The following is a 21458-nucleotide window of genomic DNA, read 5'->3' on the forward strand; positions in this document are numbered from 1 at the left end:
ACCTGGAACTTGCTATGTAGACCAGGCTGGCCTTGTACTCAGAGACCCACCTGCCTCTGCCTCCCGAGTGCTGGGATTAAAGGCATGCACCACCATGCCCAGCAAGATTTGAGTATGTCTCTGTGTGTGCCCTCAGAGTCCAGATGAGGGAATCAAATCCCTTGGAGTTGGAGTGATAACGCAGTTGTGACCTGCCGAATGTGGGTGCTGAGAACTGAACACAGGTCCTCTGCAGGAGCAGTATGCACTCTAAACCACTAAGCCATCTGTCAGCGCATGATCTCATGTGTCATGAATGAGGTTAAATTATATAAAATTATATGCTTTCTTGTTTTCAGTCCCACTTAGATTTCCTTCACCAAGTGATTTGTCTGTAAACATTTACATAAATACCTCTTCAGTCTCACACGAAGTCAAGCCCCAATCGTCCTTTAGGTCAGCAGGACTGGTAGCACTGATGGCTGTTCAAGAGCATCCTGTGTATCATGAATGCTCTTTGGTGGCATCTAGCCTGGTACCCAGGTGCTAGTCTTCAGTGCTCATACCTGTTAGATGCTCATAGCACCTCCCTTAGCCTGGGACTATCAAATGACTGTAGATATTGCCAGATGTTCCCAATGGAGTAAAATCTCCCTGAGAGCCAGTTATTCATGGGGGTGTCCTGGGAACTTTAGATATACTGACATCCATGTGCATCATTGGGGATACTGATTAAAATATTGGGGTAGAGTCCCAGCTAGGCATCGGAGCCTTTTTAGTTCTTAAAGTGTTTTATTAGCATAAATTCATTGTACAAAGCAATGAGTTTCCTGGCATTCTAGAATATCATATACTTTGGTTATATTCACCTGATTACCTTCATCTCACCAAGTCATTTGTATGTGGAGGGTATGTGTAGAGAAAGGGGCATATTGTATATATACATGTGTGTATGTATTCTGGGTTCCACGCAAGAGAACCTTTCTGATTCTAGTTTGTTTTGCTTAGTATTCTCTCTAACCCCATGCATTTTCCTGCATGAAATTGAAGATCAAATGGGAGAAGGGAGCCATTTGGAGGGGAGGGAAGGGGGGCAGAGGAGGTCAATATGGAATAGGAATGAATTAGAACAAAGTATAATGACACCTAGGTTTGAAAAATGCCATCATGAAACCATTGTTTTGTATGCTAACTAAAGGAAGAGTCCATTTTCTTTAAGGATGTGGTGCCGGGTAGGTTGACACTCCAGGAGACAGACACACACCCTAGAGTATTTGGGGAATACAACCTAGACTTGATAGGTCTTTAAAAAACTAAAAGACACGAAGTTAAGGGACTAAGGAAGTGGAGGTGGATTTGAGAAGAGATGGGGAAGAGTCTGAATATGATTAAAATACATTGTATGATATTCAGAAAAATCAATAAAAATATTTTAAGCGAATAGAAAAAGAACTCTATTAGCAATAGAAAAGCTGCATCTGTGCTAAATGTGCACTATTCTTGTACTGTGTTGCTCAGGGAATATTGTCAACTATTTACATAGCCTTTACATTATATTGGTTATAAGTAATCTAGAGATGGTTTAAAGTATACTCCAGGGAAATGTATGCAGATCCTATGCATATACACCATTTTATGTTGCTGAGTATCCACTGATTTTGTTCTTGAGAGATCCGGAGACTTTTAGCTTCAAGACTTTATGTATTTGCTATTTATTGAAAAACTTTTACATTGATTCTGTTGACATGGTTATAGTTCATATGGATTGAGTTAAATCAAAATTATGAATGTTTGCTTCACTTTTCTGCCTACATAATTTGGCCTAAGGAAAATTTTAAGTCACTAAAGTGCTTGCTTTTTGAGTGGACATTCCCATTTTCTCTGACAGGGATGTGCATGGTAAGCAGTATATTTTTCTCTTTCTGCCCTTTACTGTGCTGGATGTCAAACCCAGGGCCTTACACATATTAGGAAAGTGCTGTATAGATGTGGATTCCAATCCCATATACTTTTTTGAGGCAGGGTCTCATGTAGTTCAATCTGGCCTCCAATTTGTTACATAACTGAGGAGGAGCTCCAGCTTCTAATCCTCCTGCCTCCACCTCCCAAGTGCTGGAATTACAGTCGTGCCAGAGATTGAATCTAAGACTTCGTGGTCATCAGGTATGCTATTAACTTAGCTACATTACCAAGTCCCCAGCCCTATAAACTTCAATTGCCTAATAACTGTATTTATGGAATATGTGTGGGTATTTTGATGTATTTAAGTATGAGATGCTTGATTAACATATCTATTATTGTATCTACTTATTTTGTGATAAAATATATTAAAGCTAGCTTAGGAACTTTGAAATATGCAAGAACATATTAACAGTAGTAAATATCACCAGATCTTATTCTTCCTGTATAACTGAAACTTTTTTCTTTATGGTTGGGTGAGGGAGTGCTTATTTTCTGTTTGGAGGTTTTTCTGAGACAAGGTCCTTACTACGTAGCCCAAGCAGACCTAGAATTTCCTATATAGCTGAAGCTGGCCTAATGTTCTCAATTCTCCTGTCTCTCCTTCCCTAGCATGCAGATTACAGGCAAAATATTTTAAAACTTAAAAAAAATGTGAACTGCTATATGATATGGAAGTAGATTAGATGTCCATTAACAGATGGAGAAAGAAAATGTGATACATGGGCATAAAGCAAATTTATGCAACTGTAAAGAAAAACTCAAAAAATAAAGAAAAACGATCTTGTGACATTTGCAGGAAAATGTGCGGAACTAGAAATATGTGACATGAAATAACCCAGGCTCAGACAAACATGTTTTTCCTTATATGCAGAACCTATATTCAAAATGACATTTATGCATGCATATGTGTATATATGTATGTGTATATATGCATGTACCTATGTGTGTATGTGTATATGTGTATACATGCATATTCATACATGTGAGCATGTGTAGGTCATGGAACTAGTAAAAGGATCATGAGAGGTGAGGAAGATATCTTAAGGGAAGTGGGGAATAAATAAGATGGAATATGTGTAATAAGAACTTAGACTAGGAAACTGAGGAAAGGAACCAACCAGAATCAGAGACACAGGAGAGGGCTGTGGGGGAGGGCATAAATGAGACAAAATGTGCTGGCATGGATGTGTGGAGATGGCCATGGTGAAACCCATTACTTTGCAATTTTTAAAATGCATTCAAAATATTCCATTTTTAATGTTTATTCTTTGAGAGTTTCATACAAGGTATTTGGATCCTACTGCCCCCTCCCCCAATGCCTCCAGATCGACCCCCACCTCGCTACCCACCCACCTTCATGTTCTCTTTTTTCCCTATGGAATCCAATATAAGTTACCTGAATACTATCAAGTGTTGACCCTGTCCTGGGACATGGTCAACCTACCAGGGGCCATAGCCTTAAAGAAAACTTTTTCTCCCAAAGGCCATCATACGTCAAATAGCTCCTTAGTTAGGGCTAGGACCTCGTGCCAAATCTCCATGCTGGGATTTTGGTCTGGCTTGAATTTGCATAGGACTTGTGCATGCTGTCACATTGCTGTGATTTTATATGTACAACTTCACAGCTGTCTGGAAAACAGTTTCCTTGTCACCCACCACCTCTAGCTCTTAAAGTCTTTCTGCCCTGCCGGGACTCAGGTTTGCTTTGCTTTGTGGGGGACCCTACTGGCTTTGGGGCAGAGGGCCTGATCGGTGACAGAGTCATAAACTCTGGGACCTGTGTCTTCCCAACAGGACAATTTATTTCTAAAATTCAGATGGTTTTTATACATCCCAAAGGAACTAGCAGACATGTGGGATATGGCAGTCACAAAGATTTAGGGTACAAAGAAACAGGACATTTAGTCTGTTAGTTGGCACCAGAAGGATTCTTAAACTTTTACTCAAGGTTATCAATGCCCATCCATGGTGAACTTTTAGCTTTTAGCTCAGGAGTAAACTTTTAACCTGGCCTAATCTCTTAGCCAGGGATAGCTGAGTTATTTGTTCAGGACAAGGAGATGAGCTAAGGGCTGTTGACCAAGACGCTTTCCCACAGAGCAGGGAGCCTGCACTTTTATGACAGGACTGCTTCCTCCTGCCAGTCTAGCAGTGTTCTGCAGGACAGGGATTATCAGAGCCACTGTTTTCAGTGCCCCTCCCTTAGCAGAGAATGCAGCCTGGACCTGTAAGTTTTAGGCTCACCTCACCCTAGGGCCTGGCATCCTGGTTTCCTACACTGCCCCTTCTTCAATGATGTTCCCTGAGCCTTGAAGGGAGGGACAGAGCTGTCATTTGGAGCCAAGGACTCCATTCTCACTCATCCTCAACACTTCAGTGAGTTATGAGTTCCTGCATTGATCACCACCTGCTACAGTTAAATATCTCTGGTGAAGGCTAGGGACAGCACTAATCTGAGTATAAACTTGAGTATAAGGCAGTTTGATAGTATGATTGTGAGCAAAACAATAAGAGTGGGCTTCCCAAGAGGACCTATGACCTTCCCAGTCAAGGACCAGGTTTATAGAACCAGGCTTGAGTTCCTTCCTGTAGAACAAACCTCAAATCCAATTGCAAAGTAGTTACCCCCATAATAGTCATGCCAGAGTGAATTCAGAGAGAATTGTAGCCCCTCCAGGGTCTGAGCTCTGAAAGATGCAAATTTCTTTTACCTCTTTTTCAGAAACGGCGTCCCGGAAAGAGTGGCCTGAACTCGTAAGTAAGTTGCCTCATAATTTTTATTCACATGAGATTTGGGAACTTGAGGATTTCTTTTAATAAGGCAAGATTCTGGGCTAAGGACCAAAGGAGATGAAGAAATAAAAGACTGAGTCCTCTGCTGAGGTGGGACCTGTCCCTCAGGTGGGCACTGGATGGAGATGTGGGAGACTCCAGCAAGGCTGCGTCTACTGGAAATACATGAGGGAAAGGGGAGCTGTCCCTTGGCCCTGGATAGACTGGGGATTTTTGTCAGTTTCTTTTTCTTTTTCTTTGAGAAGTTTATACATGCATATAAGTTATTTTGATCAAATCTGCCCCATTTTTAATCCCCCATTGCCCCACCACTACTTTTCCATCCCAACTTTGTATGTTGTTTTTCCTTTTATTAAACCCACTGAGCCTACTTAGTACTGCTTGTACATGGCTACATGGGTAGCCTCTTGGGGATTTTTTTTTTCCTTTTTTTGTTTTGCTTTTTTGTTAGCCAGTAGATTTAATTAGCATTGCTTACAGAAGGATGGGTAAGAGCTTATTTATAGGTGCATAGGCACTTTACTAAAGGAATCGTCACCAAAGAAAATATTTCTCCCGCCATGATGGAATTCTAGCAGGCCCAGTCTTGTGCAGGTAACCGCAGCTGCAGAAAATGTGAGTGCTCCAGCCATGTCATGCTTGGAACATTCCACAGCACTCTCCTTTGCCTCTGGCTCCTGGATTCTTTCCACCCACTCTTCTGCAATTTTCCCTGCACCATGGAGGGGGCAATATAGATGACCCATTTAGGGCTGAGCATCATTCAGTGATCACTTAGTCTCAGCACATAGATAGTTATGAAGATATTTCTCTGGCCAAAGCTGATAGCAACACTAATCTATGGGCATAAGAGTAAAGCTTAGAAAGCAGTTTGACAGAAGCTCAGGATTCTGGGACCTAGAGCAGAGGTTAGTAAACCATAGTAGCCTGAACCCACCATCTGCTTTTCCATATCCCCACAAGCCTACAGTCATTTTTGTCTTTTGAATGTATATGTGCATGCGCACACATGTCACAGCATGTATATGGAGGTTAGAGGACAACTTGCAGAACTCAATTCTCCATCTTTCACAATATAGGTTCCAGAGATCAAACTGTGGTAATCAAGCTTGGTGGTAAGTGCCTTTGTCCACTGAGCCATCTCCCTAGCTCTGTTTTTATATTTTTTAAATTTTCACTTTCATGAAATGGGAATTTTTATTCATTTGTGTGAGTACCTTACCTGCATGTATGTGTACCATGTGTGCCCATTGCCCACAGAGGCCAGAGGAAGGTGCTGGATCTCCTAGAACCTGGAGTTATAGGTGATTGTGAGCCACCATGTGGGTGCTGGGAAACAAAGCCATGTCCTCTTCAAGAGCAGCCAGTGCTCTTAACTGCTGAGTCATCTCTCTAGCCCAGTGTAGGGTTCTATATGACATAGTATGTCCATTTGCTTTTTTTAACCTGTGGCTGCTTTTCCATGTTAAAATGGAAATGAAAAATTACAGCTAAGGATAAATGGTGGCAAAGAAAAATATTTACTGTCTGACCCTTAATAGGGACAATAATATTGCTGACCCTGGTTGTCTTAATTTTCCTGTTGCTGTGATAAAATATCCTGACAAAGGAAACTTAAGGATTTGTAGGGGTTCATGATTCCAGATTACAGTCCTTCATGGCAGTCACAGAGACAGGAGCTTATGAGGACTGGTCATATTTTATCCGCAATCAAGAGCAGAGATCAGACTGGAGACTTGGCACAGCAGTTAAGGGCAGCTGCTGCTTTTGTAAAGGATCTGAGTTCTGTTCAGATTACCCACATTAGATGACTCAGAACTGCCGGTAACTCCAGCTCCAGGGGACCCAATGCCCCCTTCTGTATAGGCACCTGTATATATAAGACATATACTCACACAGACACATGAAAAAATAAATCTTTTAAAAAGAACAAAGAATTAACACATACATGCTGGTGCTCAGCTTGCTGTCTCCATTTAATGCACTCCAGGATCCCCAGGGAATCATCCCACCCACAGTTAGATGGGTCTCCCCACATCAATTAACAAGGCATGTCCCTCATAGACATTCTCAGAATAACCTTAATCTAGACAATCCCTCACAGGTGTGCCCAGAAACCAAATAAACCTATCCATCACCATCCATCGTGTACATTTGAACCCAAGAACTTGAGATAAAAGTGTGTTCCTATTTTTTATAGTATCTTTCTGTGTAGCCCACTCTGGGCTCAAACTTGAAATCCTCCTGCCCGTACTTTCCAAGTGATGGAGCTATATTTACAATCAACACTTAACCATCACACTGGCCAAAATGATTTGAGAGAAATTTTTTTTTCAATTTTCTCCTTTTTTGAAATCACTGGTATGCTTTAAAATATGACTTGGGCTTAGCCAGATGTGGTGGTACACGCCTTTAATCCCAGCACTCAGGAGACAGAGGCAGGCAGATCTGAGTTCAAGGCCAGCCTGGTTGGTCTACATAGTGAGTTTCAAGCTGGCTGGGGATACAGGGAGACCCCGTCTCAAAAGAAAAGACTTGAGCTCAAAGAAACAGCAAACTGAAAGATGGTTTGGAAAATTTCTCCATAACCATTCATGCCTAACCCCAGACCATGGATTCGAACATGCTTTCTGATGCTGTGATAAACACCATGACCAAAAGCAACTTGGGAAAGAAAGGGTTTAATTTGGCTTATTTCCCCATCACAGTCCATCATTGATGGAAAACCTGGAGGCAGGAATCTGGAGCACAGTCCATGGGAGAATGCTGCTCGTTCTTAGCACTGCCTTCCAAGCTCCCACAGAACAGCCTATTAAGCTCCAAGCCCCAATGGCTTTTCCAGCCTAAAAGTTCCAAACACTTCTACACCACCTGAATGCTTCTAGGGACGTGTTATTTCAGTTGATAGTATAGCAGATCTGAGATTTGATGGTGCTTTAAAGAGAATAGTACTTGATATACTAGTTGAACATTGAGTAGGTCAACACCAGATAATGGGTTTATTTTAATATATAATTGACAGTTGAAGTTTATCCAAGACGCACAACATCATGGTTTGATATTCAGGTATTTTGTATGATTATTACAACCAAATTAACCCATCACCACCCACAGTGTACATTTGAACCCAAGAACTTATGAGATAAGTGTGTTCCTATTTTTTTAAAGTATCTTTCTGTGTAGCCCACTCTGGGCTCAAACTTGAAATCCTCCTACCTGCATTACTGTGCTCAGTATGATTTGGCTTTTTTAGATTCCACATTTAACTAGGGTCATACAGTGCTTTTCTGTGTCTGACTTCTCACTTCATGTTTGTTTTAAATCATTTTTCATGTGTTTGGGGGGTGTGCACAAGTGTGGGTGCATGTGCACAATACCCATGCTCACAGAAGTCAGAAGAATATAGGATATCCTGGTCTATCACTCTGTTCTTAGTCCCTTAAAATAGGATCTCTCACTGAACCTGGAACTAGACACCAGGCAGCCAGAAAGCCCCAGCCCCAGCAATCCTCTTGTGCTCTGACCTGCAGAGCACTGGGGTTACAGGTACACACGGTCACTCCTGGCTTTTTATGTGGTCTCTGGGGATTTGAACTTAGGCCCTCGGTCTTGCACAAGTGCTACTACCCCTGAGCTGTCCCCTTGTTTAAAACGTTACTCTTAGCTTCTATAATAATGCTATCTCAGCTCTGTAATTTGCATGGCATAAGTTTTTACCTTCACCACTTTTTAAATATCTTTTCAATTCAAATCTTCAGAATCGATGACTGCCCATTTTCTCAACATACTGTGTTCTCCTTGGCTGCTGTCACCTGGAATCTGGCCAACCAGTCACATCCTGAAGATTTGCTAAAGAATGCTTTCCATCTGGAATTTGCCTGAATTTCAGATGTTCATGGCAAATTATCTCCTGGGCGTCTTTCCAAAAATTCTATAGATTTATCTCCTTTGTAAAAAATCTCTGCAGATATGTATGATGTGTATGTGAATGTACTCATGGTGAATGTGGGTATGTGATGTGGGAAAACAACCTTGGGTGTTGGTCTTTGCTTTCCATCTTGTCTGAGACAGGGTCTCTTGTTTGCTGCTGGATACATCAGGCTAGCTAGTGCATGAGTGCCCAGAATTTCTCCTGTCCCACCGTCCTCCTTGCCAGGGCAGCAGTGGGATTAGAGATGTGTGGTACTCTGCTCAGCTTTTCACAATTCATTATGTGTATGAGTGTTTTTCCTGCATGTACATACACCTGGGTCATGCAGTGCCCATGGAGGTAGAAGAGAGCATCAGATCCCCTGGAACTGGAGTTATAGACGGTTGTTAGCCACCATGTGGGTGCTGGGAACTGAACCCAGGGCCTCTGCAAGAGCAGCTAGTGCTCTTAACTGCTGAGCCATCTCTCCAGTCCTCCTGCCCCTGGATCAGCTATGGACTCTAGTTATTCCAACTCAGATCCTTACACTTACACAGCAAGTACTTTACCCACTGAACTCTCTCCCACCCCTTAACTCACTTCTTCATGACCCAATGTTTAGCTTCAAATTCTGCAGCTCCTTTTATAATCCACCCTATCCCTGTGGTTCTTCATTGCGGAATCCAGGGAGTTACTCCTTGAGGCTTTCTAATGCATTTGGGGATGCTTAATGCATCTGTTCCCCACACCATCTAATGTCACATACTGCATAACATTTTAATTGATATACCGCATATGGCAGCAGTCACTTCAGATGAGGAGGCTGAAAAGTCCTCTTACCTGGTGACATCAGTGTTCCAGCATCACAGTGTAAAGTGTTAGTCATGTGTTGGTGGTGGTGCTGGTGTAAATAACCCTGTTATACTGCATTGATACTATAGACATATAGTTGTATGCTGGTTAGTTTTTGTCAACTTGACCAAACTAGAGACACCTAGGAAAAGGTAACCTCAACTGAAGAACAGACGAGATGGGCCTGTGGCCACGTCTGTGAGGAATTGTCTTAATTGCTAGTTGATATGGAAGGGCCTAGCCCACTGTGGGTGGAACCATTCCTAGGCAGGTGAGTGGGTTTGGGCTGTACAAGAATTGTAGCTGAGCAAGCCAGTATGTAGCTCTCTATGGTTTTTTATTTAAACCTCCTGCCTTCAGTTCCTACCTTGGCTTCCCTCAAGGATAGACTGTAACCTAAAAACCAGTTAAACCCTTTCTGGATCATGGTGCTTTTCACAGCAACAGAGAAACAAATTAGAAGTTAATGCACAGTGCATATTATTTGGTAATACATTTTCCATACTATACATTTTTATCCTTAGAATATGCTCCTCCTTAGAGAAGTTGTATGTGTGTAGTATATATGTGTGCATACATTTTTTAATATGTACAGAGATGTGCACACAGAGGGCAGAGGTCAAGGTCAGATGTCTTCAGTTCTCCACTGAAGACAGGATCTCCACTGAGACAGGATCTCCCTGTCTGGGCTGAGTCTTTCAAGGTGTTTCAAGGCCTTTATACAAAGAATTAACAATAAAGGCTCACACAGATTATCAAAAGCAGCAAGATAATGTTGTTTAGAGCAAAGTGATTGTACAGGTCCTCAAAGGGTATACTGTCAAGATTCACAGCCAGCCTCATCAAAGTATTCAAGAGCCCGGGTTATTCAGGGCTTCCTTTTCTGGGACCCAAGAGGAGGGAATAGCTAGTTAGATGTGTAGCATGAGCACTTCTCTATTTTGACAGATAGGCCTTTTTAAAATATTATGTGTATGGGTATATTGCCTGCATGTATGTACGTGCATCTATGTGGTGCAATGCCTGTGGAGGTCAGAAGAGGGTGTTGGATCCCCCTGGAACTGGAGTTGTGCACAGTTGTTAGCTGCCATGTGGGTGCTGGGAACTGAACCTGAGTCCTCTGCAACGGCAGCCAGTGCTCTTAACCACTGAGTCATCTCTCCAGCCCCTAGATTAGGTTTTATTTTCATTTTTTCTACCGCACATGTCCCCACTCATCTAATTTTAATCATACGTACTCCTAATTAGGCACAGGTATAAGATGGTAAATAGTAACCTTCCTTAAAGGTTAGTAGAGGCACAATTTTTGTCTTTCTGCACACTCGAAACCAGTTTAGACTGAATCATCCCTTCTGTTCTTCATACCCAGATACATTGGAAATACACTTGAATAGAAACTGTCTAAATTTGATTATTACCAGAGGTGGAGAAATTTGATGTTCATAGATGGTAGTGCCTATAGCCCGGTGCAGGTAGGGGTTGAGGGCTTTCTGAGATTGCTAAGTGCAGTGTTTGGAGAGAGGTGTGCATGCACGGTACACACATGCTAGAGAAGAAACTAGAGTGCCCAAGTGCATTATTACAAAAGGGGTCAATGTGCATAACACAAAACCAGATGGGGAGTCCCAGGGTACTAAGCTGTTGCGAGTCTTGCCTGCCTCCATGTTACACTAGCAGTATCTGCCTTGAACACCTGTGTGCTGCATCTCTTAATAAAATTCTATCCTGTGTTAAGTGGTTAAGCTGTACCACCAAGACTTGTGTAAGAACAGCCTATGGAGTGCAAGTCCCCACAAAGCCATATAATGCATTTCCTCAAATACATTCTCCTTGCTAAACAATGCATGACTACATCCTGAGCTGCATAGGAATTCTCTTACCAGAAAAGGAACATAACCCCGGGCTCATGGCCTGATGCACTTCTGTATGTCCAGTGCCTCTTTTGGGGCCTTTTTGAGTAATCGGTATAAACGCTGAGGCTGAGTGTTTGAACTTGTGCTGTCTCTAAGCCCCAAACTCTCCTTTCCTCTCTCCCAGCATCGATCTAATGCCAGGAATTCCTCATCTAGAGCTAGGACTTCCTGCCTGCCTTCCCCATCCATGCTGGGCCCCAGTCTGGTTTGGGTTTGCACAGGTCTTGTATATGCTGCCATAAGTTTTGTGGATTCATATGTGCAACTACCTTGTGGTGCCAGGAGCCTGACTCTTGGCACACATAGTGACAAATCAAATGATGTCCCTTTTCTTTCAACAGTCATGTTTGGGCGACACCCACATGAAAACCAGAAAATGGAAGAACAAGGGAAAGAAAAACCAGGTTGGTCTTAGAACATTCCGTTACTGTGAGCTATGCAAACTGTCTCCCTTTCCACTCCTTTTGAAAATTCCAGTCTTTCTCACATCCTGTTTTCTCCATTTCTAAGGTACCCATTATTTTATTGAAAATAGCTTACCTCCTAACCAAAGTAGAAATGGATGCTGGAGAAAGTCAGAATTAATTCCTAGAAAGCTATTGTGTGTAGAGCTTATCTTAGATCATTTACAATGTCTAGATGACTTTAATAGTACCTACTTGATGGGCATAGAGATGTGCATCTGTCACACCACCATTTTGTAGATACAGGCAGAAGATCGGGAGTTGAAGGGTATCCTCAGATACATAGTGAGTTTGAGGCCAACCTGGGCTACATGAATGCCTATCTCAAGGGAAAAAAAAAAACAGAAAATTGGGTCCGGGAAGATGGCTCAGTTGGTAAAGTACTTGCCACGAAAGTATGGACTGGAGTTTAATCCTTAGCACCCACGTAAAAAGTCAGGCCTGGATGGGTGAGCCTGGAATCCCAGTGCTGGGGGATGGAGACAGGAGGATCCTTGAGGCTTGCCAAGTCTAGCTGAGTCAGTGAGCTCCAGGCTGTTCTAGTTTACACTCCCATGAGCAGTAAATATGGCTTCCTCTTCCCCATGTCTTCATCAGCATTTGTTTTTTTAATTGTATTGATTTGTGGATTTCATACAATGTATTTTGATCATATTCAGATTCCCTTCCCCTTCTCTACTCCACCTTTCCATCACCTACCTTTTGTTCAAGACCTATTGAGTCTAATCTGTTTCCCAATTGTTCTTGGCTATGGGACTATCCCTTGGAGTCACACCAGTAAGGAAAATTGGCTTTCCTCTCTCCCAGCATCCATCAAATGCCAGTAGATCCTTAGCTAGGGCTGGGGGCTTCCTGCCCACCTCTCATCCATGTTCGGTTTGGGTTGTACCAGTCTTGTGCATGCTGTCAATAAGGGCTGTGGGATCGTATGTGAAACTTCGCTGTGGGGTCCAGACAAGACAGTTTCCTTGTATTCATCTACCACCTCTGACTCTTACAACCCTTCCACACCCTCTTCCACAATGACCCCTGAGCCTTAGGAGGAGGAGGTGTGATACAGGAGTCCCATTTAGGGCTGAGCATTCCAGCCTCATTCTCTGCATATTGCGCAGTTGTAAGTCTTCTGTTAATCACCATCTACTGCATGAAGAATCTTGTCTGGTGAGAGTTAAGAGGCCCTAGTCAATGGGTATAACAATAAGTCAGTCATTATGAATCAGTTTAAAATGTCTACTTAGCAAAATGATAGTAATAGGTTCTCTCCTATGGTCTGTGACCTGTCTAGTCACAGGTTCTTGGCCCTGACAACAATGTCTGTTTTAAATCTGATTAGAAGGTGGTTGATTAGTAATATTCATAATACATAATATTCATGCTACTATTACATCAGTGGGCATATTTTGCCACACCAGTTGTTACTGTAGCTTGCGAGGTTCAAGCTGGGTAAGGCTGATCTGAGAAGGCTAATCTTGCAGAAGATGGTGATTTTTCATTTTCTTAATAGCAATCATTCTGATTGAGGTGAGGTGGAATTTAATCTGCATGTCCCTCATAGCTAAAGCTGTTGAACATTTTTTCATTGGTTATTCTTGATCCTTCGAGAACTGGCTATTTTATTGGCGTATTGATTGATTGGATTGTTTGGAGGCTTTGCTTTTTTGTCTTGAGTTGTGTATTCCAGATGTTGGCATTTTGTCAGATGTGCATCTAGCAGAGATCTTTCTCCATTCTGTAGGCTCATTTGTAGACACTTTAGAACTTACACATTCCTGTTTGTCAGTTGGTGGCATCACTCCCTGGGCTGCTAAAGCCCTTTTCAGAAAGTTTGTCTATGTTGAAGTGCTGTCCCTCTTTTTCCCTCCAACAGTTTGAGTTTCAGATCCTATAGAGATTTTTTAAATGTTTTTGTGAACTTCATAGAATATATTTTGATAATATGTAAACCCCTCCCCTACCTACATCCCCTTACCATTCTTCACCCAATTTCATGCACTGCAAAATGTGCATACCTTTTTTAATTAAATTTTTGTGATTGTCATACAATATAGTTTGATGGCAATTATATTCGCCTTCCTCCCTCCACCACCTCCTACTGCCCCAATCTAATGAGTATACATACTATGGCCTATAAAGTATAATGTGTGTCCCCAATGTCCTTCACTGTGAATCCATCCACTGGTCCCACCAAGATTTCCATCCCTGTAAGACACTGTCAGTCCCCCTCCTGTCAGCCATCACTTGCTAAAAGCTCCTTAGGTTGGGTTGAGATTTCTTTCCCAGCATAGACATGGGAAAGTGGGTTTTTGTCTGGTTTGAACTTGCATAGGATTTGTGCATGCTGTCACCATTGCTGCGAGTTCATATGAATAACTGACCAGCTGCCTGGAAGACTGTTTCCTTGTGGTCATCCACTCCCTCTTATCTTACAATCTTTCCACCACCTCTTCTTTAAATGCAAAGAACAAGTGTCTGTGAGATGCTTAACCCTAAGTGACACACATCTTCAGTGCAACCTCTATACTTAGGATGAATGCATCTTTTAACTCTCACCAGAGAAGTTTCCTTATACAGCAGATAGTGATTAACACAAAGACCCACAATTGGCCAATCTACATACTTTGTTTAAAGCTTACGTACTCAAACTTGTGTCCCCAAGTGTCCTTCAGTGTGGCTCCATCCACTGGAACCTGGTTAACCTACTCAGTCGCACACCTAAAGAAGACTGACTCTGCCCCTCCCAGCAGCTATCAGTTGCCAATAGTCCCTCAGCTGGGGTGGAGTTTCCTAGCCACTTCCCCACTTCTATACTGTGATATTGTCTCACTTGAGCTTATATGGGACTTGTGCATGCTGTAACCACTGCCATGGGTTCATGTGAGTAACTGCCCAGCTGTCTGGAAAACTGTTTCCTTGTGGTCATCCACCTCTTCCACAATGATCCCTGAGCCTTGGGAGTCAGAGATTTGATACAGGGCTAAACGCTCTGTAGTATCTTATTCTCTGCACATTGGCCAGTTGTGGGTCTCTGTTAATCACCATCTGTTGCATGAGGATGCTTCCCTGAGGGTTGAGATGCATTAATCTATGAGTACATCAATAAGTCATTAGGAATTGGCTTAATAGTATGTCAGTTTATCACAATAATATTAATAGGCTCTCCTCTGTGACTTATCTAGTTACAGGTTCCTAGGCCTATATCAGTGTCAGGTATGGGCTTCATCTCATGAAGCACACTTTAAATCCAATCAGAAAGCAGTTGGCAATTTCCATAACACTCTCCTGTGCATGTATCTAAAGGATTCTATGTCCTGCTATAGATACCTGTTCATCCATGTTCATTGCTTCTCTAGTCACAATAGCCAGAAAATGGAAACAACCTAGATGTGCATCATCTGATAAATGGATAAAGTATGGTAACCCATTTACAAAATGTTAAATTACACAGTTAAGACATTTGCAGGTAAATGGATGAAACTAGAAACAGTCATTCTGAGTGAGGTAACCCAGACTCAGAAAGACAAATATCGCATGTTCTCTCTCATAAGTGGATGGTGGCTTTGAAACTTTAGTGTGTTTCAGTTATACTAAGATCTTAATGTTTCTACTTTTTCATACTACTGAATAATACTCTTCTGAACTGCACAAAAGATTTTCTTTTCTTTCTTAGGTTTTATTACCTGAATCCTTGACGAGACAATTTAAGTCAAAAAGCAGTTTAGTAACATGTTTTTCCCTACATGGAAGATACCCAGGGGATAGGGAATTCTCACAGAGCTATCTTAGAATTCTGGCTTACAGAGCATCCTCAGAAAACAGTGGATTTTAGAAAGTTAGAGAAAAGCAGACTGAGCCACAGGGAAGCACATTAAGGAGAATGAGCTGTTTGCCACACAGATGTTCTAAGCTTTTTCCAGACTAAAGTTGTCCTGTGGTGAGCCCCTTCCTCCTCCCTTGAAAGGAGAGGACACTCTTGTGATTTATGCCATTTTGAAGCAAATGAAAAGATGATTTATTTTTTCTACATCTACTTCTCCATTGTTAGCACAAATTCTCATACTAAAGAGATGGCATTTGAGGCATCAATTTCTGGTCTCTTATAGCATGTGTGTGCAGAAATCTTCACATGACAGGTTTTCACCTCTCCGGGGTGGGTGCCCAGAAGCTGTGGCATGTCACGGACAGGCAGCACTCTTTAATTGTTCGTTCATTCTAGTATGTGAGCAGTAACAGCGAGCTAACATGGTGGATCCATGAAGATCCCTTTCCTGGTCTCTCACCTGGTCAAGCAGATAAAATAGACAAGTATAATAAATTGCACTGAGCAATTATTATTAGATTTTATTAGCATTTATTAACTACATATAGTAGTTTCCATCATATTTTCATACATATATGTATTTTCATCATATTCACCCCCATTCTCTTTTGACCCCCTCTCCTGCTGATCCCTTCTTCCCTCAATTATTTGTCTTTGGTGACCCCACTAACATCCATTAGGGTTGCTTACACAAACGTGGACACCTTGCCAGTGGCTTAGCGCTGAAGAAAATAACTCTACCTACCTCAGCATCTGTCAAAGGATCATAGAGCCTCAGAAAGGGTTAGGGCCTTATGAGCCACTCTCTCTAGCAAACACTAACTGCCTATAAATAATCACAGGGGTGTTTGTGAGCCTTTCCCTGATCCCTGATGAGTATTGGTATGTCCAGTCTTGTGGAGATACTGTGTAGGGTTCAAGAATGTGACAGTCATGCCATGTTCATAGGATAGCATTCCACAATTTTCTGCCCCTTCCTCTGCTTAAATTCTTTCTGCCTCATCTTCAGTATTCTCTGAGACTGGAAGGGGGTTCCATGTAGTGCTGAGTATGCAGAACTCACTTTTAAAACTTGAACTAGTTACCAGGTGTTCAGTAACCACTGCCCTGTGTGAAACGAACTTTCTCTGACCAAAATTAACAGCACTAATCTATGGCATTGACATAACTGTTGAGAAGGCAATTTGACAGGCACTTTGTGTCCATTTAGCAACACAACAGTAACCTTCCTAAACAGGGCCTATGTCCTTACAAGCCAGGGGCCTTTGACCAGGTTTACAATACCAGACTTGAATTCCCTCCCATGGAAAAGGCATCAAATCCAATCAGAAAGCAGTTAGTCACCTCTGTAACAGTCATTCCAATGTTGTGCTGGTGGACGCATCTTGCCTGGCAGTCGTTAGTGTAGTATGTAGAATTCACAGCTGAGTAAGAACACTAATGACAGTTCTCCCCCAGATGCCTATGTCACTCCCTCCAACACTGTGAAACTAACCAGCAGGGAGGAAGCTTCCAGAAGTTTCAGCTTCTCTATGTCCTATCCAAAAGCATGAGCTTTGGCAGTTGGGTCTTGCCATCTAGTTCTGATTGGCAACCTAAAGCAGTGGGGATAGCTTTAATTATCTTTGGAGACTTGGGAACTTCCCTATACAACAACTCATAAGAAATTTTACTTGTGGCCCTAGGATTTTGGTTTAAAAACCTTATGTATTGAGGATTCTGCAAAAATTTTTAAATATATTTTTATTGGATTTTTATGGATTTCATACAATGCATCTTAGTCATATTTAGTGTCCCCTTCCCTATCTGCAGCCTCCCATAGCCCACCCACAGGACTGCATGCATTCTGGCACATATATTAAGTCCTATTAAGTCAGAAGTTCCTCTGTGTTTGTTCATCCACTGGAGCCTGTTCAGCCTGTCTAGTGTTACACCTTTAAAGAATATCAACTCTCCTTCACCCAGCAGTGACCCGCTGCCAATAGCTCCTTGACAAAGTTGCGGTCTCCTGTCCATTTTCCCAGTTTTATGCTGGTTTGACTGGAGAGATCATAGATCTTAGAGAAAACTCTGTCACATCCCTAGTCAAATGTAATTAATATATGATAAATCATTTCTTTTACAGACAAGTATGCCAGTCGCCACTCCTCTGCAGGATTTTTTAAACAGGGTCTATGTAGCCCAAGCTGGCTTGGAACTCGCTATTACCCAAGTAAATCTCATACTTGTGATCTTTCTGCCTCAGCCTCCCAAGTGCTGGAAAATGTGTATAAATGCATGCATATAAATGCATGTAACATTGTGTTCAATTTGCCGTGTTTTAATATAGCAATCATTTCCTGCAACAGCTTCATAGAACAGAAGCATCTTACTGAGCTGTGTGCCCTCATTTCTCCCCATGAACTACCCACCCATTGGATTTCCCAGCTTACAACCTGGAGAGAATTTGAACTTAGAGAAATACAAGATGGGGTCACAAGTCTGAGAAAAACAGTCTTGAAAGAAGCTAAGTGTGATGAAATTGATTAACGAGAGGAGGGCCAAGGGGTATGGAGGGAAGTGTGCTCAATGTACTTACATGAATACACATGGGTATAAAAATTTGGGGTGTGCATGTGTGTGCAGGTGCACTCACACCTGTGCACAGGTAGAGGCCAGAGGTTAACATTAGGTGTCTTTCTCTCACCCTTATTTTTTGAGATGGGGGTCTCATTGAATCTGGAGTTCATTGATTGACTAGGCTAGCTGGTCAGTGGCCCAAGGGATCTGTCTTCACCCATCTCCGCCAAACACAGTATGGGGTTTACAGGTGCAGACCACTGGACATGGATTTTATGTGGGTGCTAGGGGCTGAACTCAGGTCCTCAGATACTTTATCATCTGAACAATTTCCTCAGCCCCTGTATGAGAATTTTTTAAAGCAGGAAAGTCATTCCTTTTTTAAATTTTTTTTATTGATTCATGTGTGTTTCATACATGTCTGAAATACACGAATCAATAAAAAAAAATTTAAAATGTCTAATCCTATTTAGACCTCCCTCCCATATCTTCACCTCCCCTATAGTTCCCCCACCACCAGATTTAATGCATTCTGTTATATGGTAAGGTCTATCAAGTCAAGGTCATGTCCCCTGATATCCCTCAGAGTGAGTTCATGGTCTTTGAATGACACTAGATAAGTTGATCAGGCTTCAGTGGAAGAGAATCATCCAAAGAGGTTACTTTGCTGTAGTAGAAAGCAATTTGTTATTTATTTCCTCCTGCTAAAATTAAAAATGGGCTTGAAGAGATGGTTCAGAGGTTAAGAGCACATATTATTCTTACGGAGAACCTGAGTTTGGATCCCTGCTTCTAAGTTGGATGACTTAAAACCACATGTAACTCCAGCTCCAGGGGAATCCAAATTTAACTTCAAACTGAACTGTTCTAAAATACTTTATGCAAGGAAAAATAAATAAAAGCTAGGTCTATAGCATGTCTTCCTGTAGCAAACTTGGGAGTGAGAGTGCTCTTTAATTTTTTTTAATCTTTATGTGTATGAGTGTATTGTCTGCACGTATGTACATGCACCTATATCATACAAAGCTTCTGTGGAGGCCAGAAGAAGACATCAGAGTCCTTGGAACTGGAGTTACAGATGGCTGTTAGCTGCCATGTGGGTGCTGGGAATCAAACTCGCGTCCTCTGGAAGCGCAGCCAGTGCTCTTGACTGCTGAGCCATCTCTTCAGTCCCAAGGTTGCTTTTCATAACCCCTGTTTCTTCCTCATTTCTTAACACAAGGTATTTTTTTCCACAATGAATAACCAACTATGTTGTGTCTCCTACCTCCTGTCACTGATGCTAAAGGACAGGGAAACAGAAGGTTATGGAGGAGGAGACTGCAGAATTTATGGAGGAACAACTTCTGGCCTGGAGGCAGCAGCAAAGTCTATATTGATACTGAGATGTACAGGACACTCCTGGGGCTCTGTAATCCTAAGAAGGCAGAAAGGCCGTTTGCTCGGACCCTGGTGTTGCAAGGCCTTGCGGGCACTGGCAAAACCACGCTGGTGAAGAAGCTGATGCTGGAGTGGACAAAGGGCAGGCAGGGCCAGATCTTCGACTGTGCTTTCTACATCAGCTGCAGGGAGATCAATCATATTGAGTCTGGCACTCTTGTGGGTCTCCTCTGTGAAGATGTTTTTGACTGTGAGAAGTGTATCTCCTTGCCCCTAGCCCAAGCACAGGAAGTCTTATTTGTGGTAGATGGTTTAGATGAGCTTCGAGCCCCACGAGGGGGTCTGATATGTGACATCAGTGGTGACTGGGATGCAGAGGTGTCCGGGGTCATCCTCGTGAGCAGCTTGATAAAGAGGAAACTGGTACCCCATGCCACGCTGCTGGTGACGACACATCCTGACACCTTGCATGTGCTCCGACACATGGTAGAGCAGCCACTCTTCCTAGAAGTTAAGGGTTTCTCAGAGCAGGAAAAACAGGAGTACTTCCTGAGACACTTCAGAGATGAGCAACGGGCACTGCGAGCTCTGGATGCCATGAGGTGCAGTTCTGCTCTCTTTGACCTGGCCTCAGCTCCTGCTGTGTGCTGGGTGGTCTGCACCTGTCTTGAGCGCCAGATGGAGAAGGGGGAAGACCTTGCTCTGACTTGCCAGACCTGCACCTCATTGTTTCTGAAGTTCCTCTGCAACCAGTTCCCACCAGCATCCAATCGTGACCATCCCAGGAGGAACCTCCAAGAGGCATTAAAAAACCTATGCCGCCTAGCTCAGTATGGGCTCACCAAAGACCTGACCATATTTCATGAAGACGACCTCGAGAGAACTGGATTGAAGGACTCTGATCTCCGTCCCTTCCTGGACAAGTGCATCCTCCAGAAGGACTGGAGCTGTAAGAACTGCTACTTCTTCATCCACCCCAGTATGCTGTTTCTCATGGCTGCCATGTTTTACATTCTAAAGGACAGCGAGAATGAGGACAACCCTGTATGGTCTATCAGTGATTTAGAGGTGCTGTTCTCAAAAGAATGCAGAATAGATAACCCCAACATGACCCAAGTATGGCTGTACTTATTTGGCCTCTTCAATAAGACACGAACCCAAGAATTGGAGACCACGTTTGGCTGCCAAACATCCATGAAAGTGAAACAGGAATTACTGCAATACAAGTCAGAGGAAAATAAACCCCTCTTCTTTCTACTGGATCTAAAGGAGGTTTTCTCCTGTCTATATGAATCTCAGGAAGAGGAGTTTGTGAAAGAGGTGATGGCCCTCTTTGAGGAAATGTCCCTGTGTTTGAAAACCAACACTGACCTCATGCATTCTTCATTCTGCCTCAAAAGTTGTGAACGCTTGCAGAGAGTGTCTCTTCAAGTAGCAAAGGGCATCTTCCCAGACAAAGACACTGCATCAGAGTCCAAAGCTCAGGATAAGCGGTAAGAACTCGGTTTTACTTTCAGGTCTCTTTCGGTTTTCTCGTCTCCTCTCATTCCATGTTTGAAAGGAAGAGTGCATTCTCTCGTTGCTCTGTAGCCCGTGTTCAGACATTTTCCACCTGGACTGCCTTCCTACTTGTTAAGAAATATGAAAGATGGTATGATTAGGGATGCCAGCCTGAGAGCTGGACATGGAGACTATGGTCTCTTCTGTTTGGGTGAGCAAATTTTAGTTTCCAAAGTGGGTTTCCTTATAGAATTTTCATATATACTTTAACCCCTCTCCCGCCTCCCTGCCCCCCTCCCACCTCCCTGCCTCCCCACCACCACCGCCCA

The 21458-nt window shown here is 42.6% G+C and overlaps 1 protein-coding gene across 1 annotated transcript in view; it reads left to right on the plus strand.

The window, feature by feature from the left end:
• Positions 1–21458, plus strand: part of Nlrp2 (NLR family pyrin domain containing 2) — a 40973-nt gene that overhangs the window by 1206 nt on the left and 18309 nt on the right. Inside the window, exons 2-3 of the mRNA XM_008852530.1 lie at positions 4664–4699; positions 19538–21122. Of these exons, the coding sequence (XP_008850752.1) occupies positions 4664–4699; positions 19538–21122 (1621 nt within the window). The remainder of the gene's footprint in view (positions 1–4663; positions 4700–19537; positions 21123–21458) is intronic.

The sequence above is a fragment of the Nannospalax galili genome, unplaced genomic scaffold (assembly GCF_000622305.1).
Source record: "Nannospalax galili isolate Female #2095 unplaced genomic scaffold, S.galili_v1.0 scaffold2107, whole genome shotgun sequence".
In the NCBI taxonomy this organism is placed as follows: domain Eukaryota; kingdom Metazoa; phylum Chordata; class Mammalia; order Rodentia; family Spalacidae; genus Nannospalax; species Nannospalax galili.